This window comes from Nelumbo lutea, chromosome 8 (genome assembly GCF_056320005.1).
Source record: "Nelumbo lutea isolate HS-2025 chromosome 8, American lotus-T2T, whole genome shotgun sequence".
NCBI classification, from domain to species: domain Eukaryota; kingdom Viridiplantae; phylum Streptophyta; class Magnoliopsida; order Proteales; family Nelumbonaceae; genus Nelumbo; species Nelumbo lutea.
In genome coordinates this window covers 51,083,749-51,098,616 of record NC_142691.1, presented here as the reverse complement: position 1 = coordinate 51,098,616, position 14,868 = coordinate 51,083,749, and the positions used below count along the sequence as shown (strand labels likewise).

Here is a 14,868-nt window from a genome sequence, read left to right as displayed (position 1 = left end):
GATTTAAACAGTAAGCCATTTTTTATTTTTTCCTATCAAAACTGTCCCCCCAAAAAATTTATAATACCATTAGTGCCCTTCGAATCTGAAAGCAGGTTTTCCCATCGACATTCGACACAATCTTTCCCCATTGCTCGTTTTTTTTTTTTTTTTATCAATAAGCGATTTAAGCCCTAAGCCATTTTTTAATTTGTCATCTTTTCCATTGCTCTCTCCAACCAGCGGCGGAGTATACTCGTTTCTTCCCTTTCTCACTGCGTTTTCTCCCTTTGGCGGAGTATACTCGTTTTTTAATTTCCCCATTGCTCGTTTCTTCCCTTTGGCGAACATTGAGGTAAGATTTCTTTCATGGCAGAGTGTACTCCTTCCATTCACTGCGATTTTTACCATTTTCCTTCATTTTCTCACTGTGTTTTCTCCTCTCCCTCATCTTCTCACTGAACCAGCGGCGGCAATCTATTACCTGCGGTCGAAATCGCAGCAGGTTGGTATTTCATATCGACTGGTATTTTCGTTATTTGACTCCCAAATGTTTTGTTTGAGAACCAGTATATGTTGTGTGATGAATGTTAATATACAGCTCCTGCTCATGTCTGTCGTTCCCTACCCTACTGCTCATGTCTGTCGATGAATGTTAATATACTACGTGATCTCTCATAATAAACCGAATAATGAACGATTCTTGTCCAAAACATCATTTTGTTTTTCTTTTCTGTTTTAATTTTTTCTATTTAATCTGTATTTAAATTATTTACACAACCGAGGTGAGCAAAAACATCATTTTGGAGTAGTTCCAAAATTCTTGTCAGACATTGTTGAAGGATTCTTGTCTAATACTACTTTTTGGTTGACAATGACACAGGAAAGCAGGAGTAGTTTATTTAGATTGGCACCTTAGCTGTAGAGATGATTCGTCGTACTTCTAGATTGTTCACTGGTATGCTCTCTATTAGTTTTATAAGTTTGATTTACTTTCTTCGTATAACATTGTTATTGGTTATATATAATTATCTATGATCCATGCGATAGCCATGTATGAAAACCACACTTCTCATTGGGATTATCTTCTAGATGCTAATGCAAGATTTTTTTTTTTTTTATTACTTCACAAAAGTTAATTTGCCTTCCTTTGTAAAACACGTGCATCTTGCATATCCTAAATTTAGAATGTTTGACATAACTTATGTGTTTCATATGCTAGGCTTTGTAAACAGAAAATATATATGTCTAGTCAGCCTTGAGTTGTTTGTATTTGTTGTTGCTATCTTATCTGTTTGATAGCAAGAGTTTCGTATATTGGATTTAGAAAAGGCATACGACCTAGTGGACTAGTCATTTTTGGGAGAGACCTTAGAAAGATGTGGCTTTGAAGACTGTTAGAGGAAATGCATTGTTGGATGTTTAAGATCTTGTTACTACTCCCTACTTGGTATTAGTAAATGAGGTGGTAAAAGATTTTGTTTCTACAAAGAGGGGTAAGGCAAAGAGATCAACTATTGCCCTTCTTGTTCACCCTTAGTTTGGAGGTCTGTGGTAGACCCATTCTTAGAGAACATGCGAAGCCAACAAGATTTGAAGGACTGTATCCTGTACAGGGCTATAGTGTGGCTAAAATCTTCGGAGTTATTTCAGCAGTTTTCTTTGGATGACCTATGGAGTTATTGGGCAGAAGTGGCAAGCAGTTCCTTATTGAAGACAAAGATGCTCATGAGCTGGGTACCCCCACCTGAAGGCTTCTTGAAATTAAATTTTGATGGGAGTGGCCTCGGAAACCCAGGCCCTTCTGGGATGGAAAGGGTTATAAGGAATGAAAGTGGTTCTGTGGCTCTTCTTTTTTCAGGTCCTTTAGGTGAGGGGGACCCTACGAGGGCAGAACTATTAGCTGCACAACAAGGGCTACAGTTTGTTGTATAGCTAGGAGTGGAGCAGCTACTAATAGAAGGTGATTCTAAGGTGGTTGTGGGGTGGCTACAGAATCCAGAGACTGCAGTTTGGTGCTTCAGAAATGAACTTAAGATTCAAATGCTTGATGAGAAACTTGTATGTTAGAATACAATGGGTAGGGAGATCTGCTAATGCTATGGCTGACTAGTTACCCAAGCAAGGGGTAATAAGGGAACATTTGTATTGAGCTCGACTGTAATCTGTTTTAGTGTTTGAAGGGTTGGAGAGGTTGCAGCTAGTGCCACTCCAAGTGACTTCTGTAAAAGTTGCTCCTGATTTCTTTCTCTAATAAATTCTTCATTTATTAAAAAAAAATACTGTTATCAGCTCCACTTTAGCTGACCTTCCCACCTATTAACTCATTTTTTTTATAAAGTTAGCCATTTCAAGCCACATATTATTAGTTTCTCCATCTTCTATTTTCCTTTTGCTACCAGTACGCCTCTAAATTGTACTATTTTTTCTCCTTTTTCCCCACCTAATTCATCAGCACCTATTTCCTTTTCCGTTTCTCTTTCATTATTTAATGTGCACATCTACTACCATTGATCTCTATTGTGTGGTTAAGCTTTCCTGCCAAGTAACTTTGTAGATTTTGCACATCACTTGTTCTATTCTGCTAGAAAGGAGAAAAAGAAATATCTATTTGACTTAAGTTTGATTCACTTTTAAATGTTATTAAATCTTCATTCTTTTTAAAATGTGTTTACTATTATCACACCATAAACATTTGCAAATTATAAAACTGTATTTCTTGTTTCATTCCCTTCTCCAAAGCCAAATCCTCCCTGCACCACATCATAAGCTGCACTTCTTCTCCCCACATGTCCATTTAGATGTCTTCTTATAAAAATCTTCTCTTCTCTTTGAATTACTTGGATAAGTCCTTCAAAGTGTTTCCATGATAGTCTTACTTGAAGTGTGAGAGCACTAATTATCTTAATAATTATGATCTGAGTGCATAAACACTAAAATTGTATAGAACCATTATGACCTGGGCTATTCATTTGGTTATTTATCATATGTATAGCAATATATATCATTTTATTCTTGTTTTCCTTCTCTCTTCGTCTTTTTTTTTTCCTGAACAAGTACTTTAGTCAATAAGTGGCATTGCATGGAGTAGTTACATTTATATCAGTGTGGTATTTTATTTGTGGTATAAGAACATAATTAGAACTGTGGACTGATACTAATGTTATTTTTGTGGTATTGTATCTCAGCAGTACTTGGGTCATTTGTTCTGCTTGCTTTGGCATCCTACATGCATTGCACCTAGTCAGGAATATAAGTTCAATTACTTGGATTGGTAAACTTCATACTTCGTATGACAATCTTAATAATTTCTTTTTCACTAAAGTTGTGAATGGAACTTATCCTAGAAAAGTTCTCATAGTAGTGAAATTGAAGGCAGAAGGGGGATTTGGAATTGGTAATGTCAAGTTGAAGAATCTGGCTTTGCTTAGCAAATGGGTATGGAGGTTCCCCAATGAAAATGGGAAATTATGGCACAAAGTTGTTGCACGTATTTGTGGCATGTCAAGAATGGATGAGATGCTGGGTTTCTCCATAGAGCTACCTTGGTTGCTCCTTAGAAGGCCACCCATGAAATTCTTCCAATCAGTCTAAATCATGTTAGGCATGACTTGGCTTTGGGTTAGAAAATCAGATTCTGGGAGTGTGTGTGGATTGGGGATATCCCTCTAGGTGAGAGATTTCCTTCTCTTTTTGATCTTTCCAGGTTTAAGGGTAGACCTATTTTTGACTTCATAGGTTAGCACCCTAATACTTCAGGGTTGAACTAGAACTTCGGCTTTAACGAGAACTTTAGAAAATCTGAAATTCCTAGTGTGTTCCAGTTGTTAAGCTTGCTGAATTCAGTGTTTCTGGGAGGAGGCTCAGATTCTAGGATTTGGGGCCTTAATTCTGATGGGTTGTTTTCTTGTAAATCTTTCTTAAATTCCTTAGTAGCCACCTCCCCGTCTTCTTTCCCAGTAAAGGAAGTTTGGTGCTTTCTCTTGGGAACTGTTTTGTTGTTGTACTAATACCTTTGACTTGCCTCAAAGAAAAAGACCAACTTGGTGTTTTCTTGCAGCTAGTGTGTCCTATGTAAGTTATGAATGGTCAGACTGCATTTCATCTTCTATGGAGGTTTTTTTTTTTTTTTGATAATTGAAATAATTTTATTAATCAGCAATAGACAATAGTACAAAGTCCCCAAGGAGAGTCACGAGTTGCAACCTCTCCGAGCTGGTTAATTACAGATTTCCAAATTAATAACAACTTACGAAGAAGCACAAAATAGATCTTCCCTATAAACCCCCTGTTTGGCTAAAGCATCAACCAAAGAATTAGCAGACCTACTAACCCATTTTACCTCAACTTTCATATTGCTGGTTAACCACTTTACTTTTTTGATGAGATCTTTGTAGCCCCAAATGGTGGTATCCAAGTTTAGGAGCCACCTTGTTACCACCTAAGAGTCCCTTTCAACTAGGAGATGCTCCACCCCAAGCTGGTTGGCGATCTGAATTCCTTGTACTGGAGCAAGGATTTCTGCCCTTGTGGAATCCCCCACTCCCATTGGTCCTAAGAATAAGGAAATTATGTTGCTGTCCTTATTTCTCAGGATACCCCCTATACCTAAAGGCCCGGGGTTGCCTTGGCTGCTTCCATCAAAGTTCAGCTTGGTGACACCTTCCAAAGGTGGAACCCATTCTGACAGAATTCTATCATTCTTTGTTGAAGTGTTAGCTATTGCTAGCCAATTCCTCCACAAGTCATAAAAAATATCCACAGTTTTCAGCCAATGGATTGCCCTTGTTAGAATACAATCCTTTATTTCATCTAACCTTTTTTCCTTCTCTAAGAAAATTCTTGCATTCCTTTCCTCCCAAAGAGTCCACAAAGTGGCTGCCTTGACACATTTTCACATGACCTTACCTCTTCTAGTGTGCCAAACAAAGACGGATGGGTTGAATAACGAGCTTAAATCAGAAGGCATAGACCACCTACCTCCAAATAAACAAAGGCTCCACCTCCATATAGCTGTACTGTAGCAAAGGAACAAGAGATCAGCAAATGGAAACAGTCATCATTCTCGGCCTTACACAAGGAACAACAATTTGGGGAAAGACAAAGAGAGGGTCTCTTTTTCTGTAAGTTTTCCAAAGTATTGATTTTCCCATAGAACACTTTCCAACAGAATACAACAATTTTTGGGGGAATAGGTCGTGCCCAGACTTCTTCGACAGGGAATCCTTGGGAAATGGGGTTAGAACTACGGGATTTTAGAAAAAAAGAGCAAGAAAAGTACCTTTTGGAAGAGGAATCCAAATCCTTTGATCAAAAGAAGTGGGGTCCAAGCAAACGGATTCTAGTAAAAGAATTAGCTCAATAACACAACTCGACTCACCATCCCTTAACCCTCTACGAAACCCAAAGTCCCAGTTTAAAGATAAGGGGTTTAACAGGCTCAGGAGAAAAGTTGTAATTGGCTCATGTTTGTGAAGGGAAACTGCACAACCATGAATGCTTGCCACCACCTCATGCCATAATCTCTCTCTCTCTCTCTCTCTCTCTCTCTCTCTCTCTCTCTCTTTGGGCCATCTCCATACCCACTTCCCTAGAAGGGCTACATTCTTCAGCACTATGTTCTCTATTCTTAAACCCCCTTCTTCCTTTGGTTTGTTAACTATCTCCCATCTGATTAAGTGATCCTTTTTTCACCTCTCCTAGTTCCCATAGAAAATTCCTCATTCTCTTCTCCAGTTTCTTAGCCTCCCTTGGAGGAATCCTGAATACTGAAAGGAAGTAGGTTGGAAGGTTGGCTAGTGTAGCCTTAATTAAAGTCAGCCTACCCCCTATTGAAATGTAATTCTTTGTCCAAGCTGCCAAGCACTTATCAAATTTCTCCACTATAGGGGCCCATAAACTACTTTCTTTAGGGTTGGCTCCTAAGGGTAGCCCTAAGTATGTCAAAGGCCAAGAAGAAATATTGCAACGTAAGCATTCTACAATGGATTCAATCTCCCTATTCTCCATGTTTACTCCAGCCACACAACTTTTATCAAAATTTACCTTCAAGTTGGAGACCCTCTCATAAGTAATTAAAATCTTAAGGTTCTCCACTTTGCTCAAATCATTTCCTTCATAGAAAATAACAATATCATTAGCAAATTGAAGGTGGTTTATTGGAATGCCTCTACTCCCTATTCTCCATCCCTTTATTTGGCCCTCCTCATCTACTTTGGAGATCATCCTGACATCAGCAATAAGTGTAAGGAGGAAAGGGGAGAGTGGATCTCCGATCCCCTTGTCTTAAGCCTCTATTGGCCGGAAAAAAGTCCTTAACCATCCCATTCACCAACATTGAATAATGACAAGAGTTTAAGCATCCTCTTATCCAATTACACCATTTATCCCCAAATCCACGTCTTCTTGACATCTCCAGCAGGAAACTCCAATCCACTAAGTCATAGGCTTTCTCCAAGTCCAATTTGCAAATAAATCCTTTCCTGCCCGATCTCCTCATCTCTTCCACACTCTTGTTTGCAATAAGGATCTGATTTGTAATTTGTTTATCTTGTATAAAGTCTCCTTGTGCTTGGCTAATGAGAGAGGGGAAACTGCTTTGATCCTCCTAGTGAGCACTTTTGCCAGAATCTTATAGATGCTTGTCACCAGGCTAATTGGCCGAAAATCTTTGGGGTATCTAGCATCATTCTTTTTGGGAATTAAAGCTATAAAGGTGGCATTGATTCCAGGACTCAAAATGTTTATCCTCAAACTCTCTAAATACTCTAATTAAGTCTTTTTTCACTATGTCCCAATAGTCCTGATAAAATGCCATTGTAAATCCGTCAGGACCCAGTGCCTTAGCCCTATCCATAGAAAAAACAGCTTGTTTAATTTCCTCTTCCTCAATCATTCTTTCCAGTCATCCCTTATCTGTTTGGTTCAAAGTTGGCCAATTCTCCTCCCCTACTATTAACCAATTCTCTAAGGATCTTTGAAAGATGGATTTGAAGTAATCCACAATCCTACTGGCAATCTCCTCTTGAGAGGTTATCTCCACACCATCAACTTCAAGCTTTAATATCAAAATTTTCCTTCTTCTCCCATTAGCCAAAGCATGAAAGAACTTGGCGTTCCCATCCCCTTCCTTGATCCACTTATGCCTAGATTTTTGTCTCCAAGAGATCTCCTTGCTCAAAAAAGTTTCCTCTAACTCCTTTTTCACTTTCCTCTTCATTTCTCCATCTTTCTCATCCATCATCCCTTGGGATTCTTTTGCATCTAACTCTTCAATCTGAACCAATAATCTAGCTTTTACCTCCACTCTTCCAAATTGATCCTTATTCCATTCTTTTATTTTGCCTCTCAACCTTTTTAATTTTTTGTGGAATCTAACCCCATCCCATTTCACTTCTCTCATTTCTTCACTCTACCATTCCTTAACCTTAGGCAAGAAGTCCGGGTGTGTCAGCCACATGTTTTCAAACCTGAATGGTCTAGGTCCATTACCAAGAGGTTCTTGTCCTACTTCTATAGGGCAGTGATCAGAGGTTATCCTAGGTAGGGCCTTAGCTTTGAGCAGGTTGGGTTTTCTCAGAAGTTGGATCAAGTGTAGGTAGCCTGTAGTAAAGGAAGCTCCCATAACTCAAAGGAATTTATGAAGTCATTGAACTTCCTCATACTAGTTGTAATGGCCTATGTGGGATTATTTGACTCATTTGTTAATCTTATTGCATCAAAATCCCCCCAAACACCAAGGGTCTTTCCACAAACCTTGAATTCCATGAAGCTCCTCCCATAACTCATTCCTCTCTCTATGATTATTTGGACCATACACATTTTTTAGCACCCAAATAAATCCATTTTCCACCATTCTGAATTTTAGGGATACAGTGAAGTTTCCTACTATCTCCTCTACTAGTTCTACGAAGTCCTCCTTCCACAAAGTTATTATTCCCTCCGAGGCTCCCCACGACGGAGCTGAGCACCATCTTACCCCTCTTATTTTCTAGATCTCCCTGACCTACCTTCTATCCAGTTCAACTAATTTTGTCTCCTGCAAGATCACAACATCAAGTCTTTCTCTCCTAAGTAGCTCCTTAATCGATCTTCTTTTTCTAGCATTGCCCAAATCCCTTACATTCCAGCTTATTGTCTTCATTACCTTTCAAGAATTTAGCCCTCCAATATGGTGTTCCTTCATTGATAACCCTTCTTTCTTTCCCCTTTGCCACTGAACTCGATATCCCCTTCAATGTCCATTATTAGTCTCTCTACTTCAGACTTTCTCTTCTTTTTCCTACCCTTATTTCCCATTGACTTCCTATTCTGCCCTTTATTTCCTAATTCCTGCCCCAATCTATTGGTTCTTGCCTCTGATTCAGGGTTTTTGGGAGCCACCTGTATCAATTCCTCCAGCAGAGCACAAATCTGCTCTCAAATCCACTCTAACTCCTCTTGTTTCCTTTCTAACAACCCAACTCCCTTCTCTAATCAGACTCCATCATTATCAATCGCCACTTCCCTGCTACCAGTTGGTTGGTCTGGTTGGGATTCCAGGACATCTGTTATAGGCAGAGAACCCAAGTTAGTATCTAAAACCAAATGGACAAGCTTACCTAGAATTAGCATAGATGGTTGCATGTGGATTGGCTGCTGGGTATCAATGAAAATGGGAAATTATGGCACAAAATTGTTACACGTATTCATGGCATGTCTAGTGATTTAAAAGGTGTGCCTAGGCGCACAGGCGATGCGCATTTTAGGGTAGGCGCCTCGCCCAAGTCCTAGGCAAAGCCCATTCAAAAGGCGCATGCCTGGTGTGCCTAGGCGTGTGCCCTTTGAAAATTTGCCGCTTTTTCCTTTTTTTTTTTGAGTCTGGCGGCTGGGTTTAAGACCCTAACATGGACTTGTTTGGGCTTGCCTCGAGGGGCGTGGCACAAAGGCGGCTCGTAGAATTAGGAATGTAATATGTCACATTAGCTACTTGATGCAGTTGAGAAAAAAAAGAGATTGTGGGTTTTATATGCTTGAAATGTTTTATATGTTTGATTTCATTTTAAAATTCTCATTTGAATATGCTTTACATATTATGTATTTTAATTTTAGATAATAGGTTTTTTAAAACATTTATTTTAAAACTTAAGTATATTGTTATTAGTGCTATGTTTTATAATTTTTTTTGATGTTTTTGCATTTTTTTAGAATTTTTAGCTTTTTTTTTTTTTTTTTTAAATTGTGTGCTTTGCTTCCAAAGGCACGCGCCTCACCTTGCGCCTTTTTTGCGCCTTGCGCTTTTAAAACACTAGGCATGTCAAGAATGGATGAGATGCTGGATGTCTCCATAGAGCTACCTTGGTTGCTCCTTGGAAGGCCATCCATGAAAATTTTCCTATCTTTCTAAATCATATTAGGTATGGCTTGGCTTTGGGTTAGAAAATTAGATTCTCTGAGGATGTGTGGATTGGGGATATCCCTCTAGGCTAGAGATTTCCTTCTCTATTTGATCGTTCCCGGTTTAAGGGTAGCCCTATTTTTGAATTCATAGGTCCGCACCTTCATCCTTCAAGGCTGAACTGGAACTTTGGCTTTAACAGGAACCTTAGAGAATCTGAAATTTCTAGTGTGTCTGAGTTGTTAAGCTTGCTGAAATCAGTGTTTTTGGGAGGAGGCTCAGATTCTAGGATTTGGGGCCTTAATTCTGATGGGCTGTTTTCTTGTAAATCTTTCTTAATTCTGATGGCTTGGCTTTGGGTTATAGAAAATCAGATTCTGAGAGGATGTGTGGATTATGGATATCTTTCTAGGTGAGAGATTTCCTTCTCTATTTGATCGTTCCAGGTTTAAGGGTAGACCTATTTTTGACTTCATAGGCCAGCACCTTCATCCTTCAGGGTGGAACTGGAACTTTGGCTTTAACAGGAACCTTAGAGAATCTGAAATTTCTAGTGTGTCAAAGTTGTTAAGCTTGCTGAATTCAGTGTTTTTGGGAGGAGGCTCAGATTCTAGGATTTGGGGCCTTAGTTCTGATGGGTTGTTTTCTTGTAAATCTTTCTTAAATTCCTTGGTAGCCACCTCCCCTTCTCCTTACCTAGTCAAGGAAGTTTAGTGCTTTCTCTTGGGAAGTGTTTCATTGTTGTATCAATACCTTTGACTTGCTTCAAAGAAAAAGACCAACTTGGTGTTTGTCCTGCAGCTGGTGTGTCCTATGTAAGTTATAAATGGCCAGACTGCATTTCATCTTCTAACCTCATGCCCTTTTGTTAGCTTTATTTGGAATTGGTTTGCTTCCCTCTTTGGATTCAGATGGTCTCCTAACAGGTTGGAAGGATTGTTTAGCTCTACTAGCCTTAGTTGCACTAAAAGGACGGGTAGGATCTTGGGAAAGTGTACTAGTGTGACGGTTCAGCCACCATCAGCACGCCATCCAAGTGTTTTGGGTTGGGTCCTTGTACTCTTTTTGTAAGGGGGGGGGGTATGCCAATGGCAATTATGTAAATAGTAGTATGCATGTACAGTATTTTGATGTATTATTCTGTCACTCCCCCAAAAGCTTAACGTACTCTTTGAGGGGAGGTAGGTAGTCGAGTGAGCTCATAAGCGTGTAAAGGTTAAGCATGAGATCCCCTCGACACTATACTGTGTGCTTGTGCTTACCACTGATTAATGCAATACAAGTGGCTTTTGTCTAATTTGTGTGCACTCTTGTTTCCTTTTGTGTGTTGATGCTTGCTTTTGTAGGCTTTCTCGACCCCAATCGAGCACCGCATGGGGCCTCGTCGACTAGCCCCGTGACACTAGGGCAGTGGTGCTTTGGATTGTTTGGGAGGAAAGAAATGCAAGAATATTTGAAGAAAGAGAAAGAAGCAAGGAAGCCTTGATTGGAATAATTACTTTGAGAGTGGCACACTGGGCAAAATCCTGAAGCTGTTTTCAGATTTTAAGGTTGAAGACTTTTTCAGGGCTTGGGGTGTTATTGTTGCCTTGTCATCTAGATGACAGAAATCTGCCGAGACAATGGTCACCTCCAATAGGTGGCTTGAAGAAGCTGAATTTTGATGGGAGTTGTCTGGGAATGTGGACCCCTCAAGCATGGGGAGGCCATTAGGGATGAAGAAGGAAACATCATTGCTTTATACTCCGGACCTGTTGAACAAGGTGATGTGGCAGGATCAGAGCTTTGGGCTGCAGTATATGGGGTTGAAAAGGCAAAAGAGTTGGGTATTAATAGATTTTCATTGAGGGAGACTCGAAAACTGTTGTGAAATGGCTGCAGAAGGGGGAGGGGGTGACATGGCATTTGAGGAATGAATTTGGACGATTTAAATGGCTATCAAAGGACATGTGAATCTGAGTTAAATGAGTGAGGAGAGCTGCCAACAGCTTGGCAGATGGTTTAGCTAAGCAAGGGGTACAAAGAACTTATCTGTATTGGGTTCAATTGTAATTTTTGGATTGGGTCAGCTTTTCTAAATCTGTGCTTTTTTTTTTTTTTATCACAACCTGTTGTAACCATTCTTTGTTCTAATTTAATTCATTTCTGTGTTGTTGAACTTTGTTATTATACATGCATGGCATGCTATTCAAATAATTCCACCAAATACTTTAGGATTAACTAAAAGGATATCAAAAGTATTTGTCTCTTTTATAATGTATCACTATTTTCTGGGCAACTGAATTGAATCTCATTTAATTTATGCTAAAAAATATAGTAGGTCAGTCATTGTTGGGGAATCTTGGCATCAATTCATCTAATTTTCTGGGAGCATCACATGAGATGGCAACAACGATGACTTGCAATAATTTCTTATCTCTGGTTAGTTTTTATTTCTATGATGTTGTCTTTGGCTTCCAGTTGCATTATCTATACGCAGATTATTCTATTGTTCAAGCTTAATGTGGGGTATGAATACCTGCTACATAGTGCACTATAATTTGCTTTGCTTTGTGGAATAGCAAATTTTTTATTACACTTTTTAATAGAAGCTGGCTACTTCTTTAGGAAATCAAAATGTCATAGTCTGTTTATTAAGAGCGTACCCATTAAGGCATGATGATGGAAAGATGATCAAAATCTCGTGAATTCATTGTACAGATACTTATAATTCACGCTGGTTAGTTGGGAGTTAGGACTATTCTTTGTTGAGTCTCATTAGCAAGTTACGGATAATCTAATTCAAGGATGAAATTTTCTCAAACTGGGTGAAGAATGATGCATGATATTCCTAGAATCAACCAATAAGTGTTCCCGATTTTTTTTTCTAATTTCTGATTTTTAAGTATTTTTTTTCTTTAGAGGTATTTTGGTAATTTTACTTGATGTTAATATAATCTAGTCATTATTTGGGTCTTATTTAGGTTGTGCATGGTTATAGGATAGGTAAAACTAAATTATTATGCTTTCTATGGACTGAAGCTTGCAAATGAATATCTCTTGCAAGCCTTGTTTTGGATAGAAAATGAATTGAATGTGTTTCTTCAGTGGCCTAATTCTTCCTTGTTTCTTCTCAATGTGAGCCCCCACCCCCCCCCAAAAAAAAAAAAATAAACAATTTGTCTCCACTTTCCAAATTCTCATTCTTCTCCCATGGTTCTCTATTACATGTTTAATCAAGATCTTCTTGTTAGCATATCTTTCAGCTAAGTACAAGGCTTCAAATCATTCCTTAGGACCCTTAAAACAATCCAAGCTAAGATCCCTCTCTCTTTCATATTTTTTTAATATTTCAGCCATTTCCAGTTCTTTTCTTTTTAGGAATTTGTTGTCATTTTGTGCAAGATCATCTAAGATTCATCTCAAATTCAGTTTACTTTTATTTTTCCCTATCCAAATTTTGAGAACGTACTTTCTAGTTTTTTTGGGTTTTCACTCATGAATGAAGATTTTTGTCATTTTGTGCCTGAATTGCTCAGAAAACTTTCAAATTAAAATGTTCCATAGGCTGCATTTAGCAAGAGTGTAAACACAAAATTGCATGGTACAAATACAAAACATTTCAGTTTGTATAAATGCAAAAAACAAACCAGTTTAAAGGGCAGATTGCACTGTTGTTTATTTGGAAGGATTCAAAAGAACAATGTTTTTTTGTTGCCATTTGTTTCAAAAAAAGAAAGAAAGAAAGAAAGAAATTTAATACAAATACATACATAATCCTGTAGGGGAGGCATCAAATGGAGATCAGTAAGGCTTTACTTTTCTGATTTAGTCTACTGCAATCTCAAGGTATCATTGTTTTAACAGAACAGGGGAAAAGAAGATTAACCATAAGTTCAGTGATCTCCATCTGATGGAGATTTCAGTCGATTTGATAAAAGGGTTGTATATTAATTGCAAGTAGGACATGGAAAAGAAAGAAAATAAATCCAAATGATTAACCATAAATTCAGAGATCATTATGAAGAAATAAAAAAAAAGTCAGTGAAGAGGATCAAAGAAGGATTTCAAATAATGACGTTGATCTGCAAAACTACTCCTATCTGTATCTGGAAAACTATTCAATAAGCCTACCTTTATTCATATTTTGCTGATGATCCAAAACATAAAGAAGAAAGACAAATCTACAAATCTGACAATAAACCTTGATCTGATTCATCTGAAAAAGAGGGATCTCAAGACAAATTCATTTGCTTTGTGAAATTAGTATGTTCTCATTTCTTTCATTTTTTTTTGTGTTTATTAAATATCTTGTTAAACCGGTCAAATAATATGTCTACTCTCTGTAATATTCTTAGCTGTGTATCTAGTTTGATTTGCATTTTAGTTTTCGTCTTCTATTTATTCTCACAACTCCTTGAATGTCCAGTTATTAGTGATCAAGCTGATATCAAGCTGTGTTTACATGTTTACAGCAGCAAAGGACGTTCATACAAATGAGGACTAACCTTAAGGTTGTAGATAACTCAGGGGCAAAGCGTGTAATGTGCATACAAGCTTTGAAGGGGAAGAAAGGAGCAAGACTGGGAGACACAATAATAGCATCAGTGAAGGAAGCCCAACCTCGTGGAAAAGTCAAGAAAGGGGATGTTGTCTATGGTGTAGTTGTGCGTGCTGCCATGCAGCGGGGCCGTTGTGATGGGAGTGAGATCAAGTTTGATGATAATGCAGTGGTTCTTGTCAACAAACAAGGAGAGCCAATTGGTACTAGAGTATTTGGTCCAGTTCCACATGAGCTAAGGAAGAAGAAACATGTTAAGATCCTTACTTTGGCAGAGCATATTGCTTGAGATAAATTTCCCTTCAGGATTTTAGTTGCCTTTAATTGATTGTTTCTAATCTAAAGACAAAAAAGAACAGTACAGGACCTTCAGTGGTTAAGTCTAAATTAATGTATTCATCTTTCTTGCTGCCAGTGAAGTTTGAACAGTTTCTGTAGAAAAAGGATTTCAGATGGGGTTGTATTCTAGTAAAGTAGGATCGCCATGAAAGCTGTGGCTTGTGCTTGTTTTTGGACAGCCTTTTTTTAACTATTCTTTGCCATGTAGGGTGCTGATGTTGCCAATAGAGGCCATTGCTATGTCCATTTGTCCATTCATTCCCTCTTTCCCTCTTTCCCCAGGCCTTATGCAGAACGTTCCCCTATTCTGTTATAGTTCTTTCTACAAGGAAGAATCTGGTGGCATTTTCTTTTAGTCGTGTCAGTGATACCAAAAAGTGAAATTTAGAATATACTTCAATGTTTATGTAAGGTTTATGGCATCTGACTGATAATTGACTTTGGAAATCTTACAGCAACCAATTATCCCGATTGAGTAGTTTGATAAATGTTGGAAATTTAGCAATCTGCCGGTTTTAGGCTTCCAAATGAGAGTTCGGCTTCTATCAGGGCAAGTCGGTGCTCGCACCCTTCGTGCCGCCTTTTGGAACCTTGCATTGGGAATATCTCCCATGAAATAAATCAGATAACTACG

The 14,868-nt window shown here is 38.4% G+C and overlaps 1 protein-coding gene across 4 annotated transcripts; it reads left to right on the top strand.

The window, feature by feature from the left end:
• The first annotated feature begins 32 nt into the window (after positions 1-32).
• On the top strand, positions 33-14,309 carry LOC148844135 (Ribosomal protein L14p/L23e family protein). 4 transcript variants are annotated; one of them, XM_088958599.1, is made up of 5 exons: positions 33-334; positions 447-484; positions 863-937; positions 11,676-11,776; positions 13,813-14,309. In XM_088958599.1, exons 3-5 carry the CDS (start codon positions 907-909, stop codon positions 14,182-14,184), a joined length of 504 nt encoding a protein of 167 aa, XP_088814725.1. In that variant the 5' UTR covers positions 33-334; positions 447-484; positions 863-906; the 3' UTR covers positions 14,185-14,309. The 4 variants fall into 4 exon arrangements, with proteins under 4 accessions (XP_088814725.1, XP_088814724.1, XP_088814723.1 ...); XM_088958598.1 differs by having other exon boundaries at positions 13,810-14,309; XM_088958597.1 differs by having other exon boundaries at positions 11,673-11,776.
• Positions 14,310-14,868: the final 559 nt, after the last annotated feature.

What these genes read in the sequence shown, in the direction of transcription:
- LOC148844135 (XM_088958596.1), top strand. Translation starts at nt 907, where the DNA reads ATGATTCGTCGTACTTCTAGATTGTTCACTG. An exon ending in TACTTCTAGATTGTTCACTG is followed by an intron (nt 938 to 11,672) that starts GTATGCTCTCTA and finishes TAAAAAATATAG; the next exon opens with TAGGTCAGTCATTGTTGGGG. An exon ending in GCAATAATTTCTTATCTCTG is followed by an intron (nt 11,777 to 13,809) that starts GTTAGTTTTTAT and finishes ACATGTTTACAG; the next exon opens with CAGCAAAGGACGTTCATACA.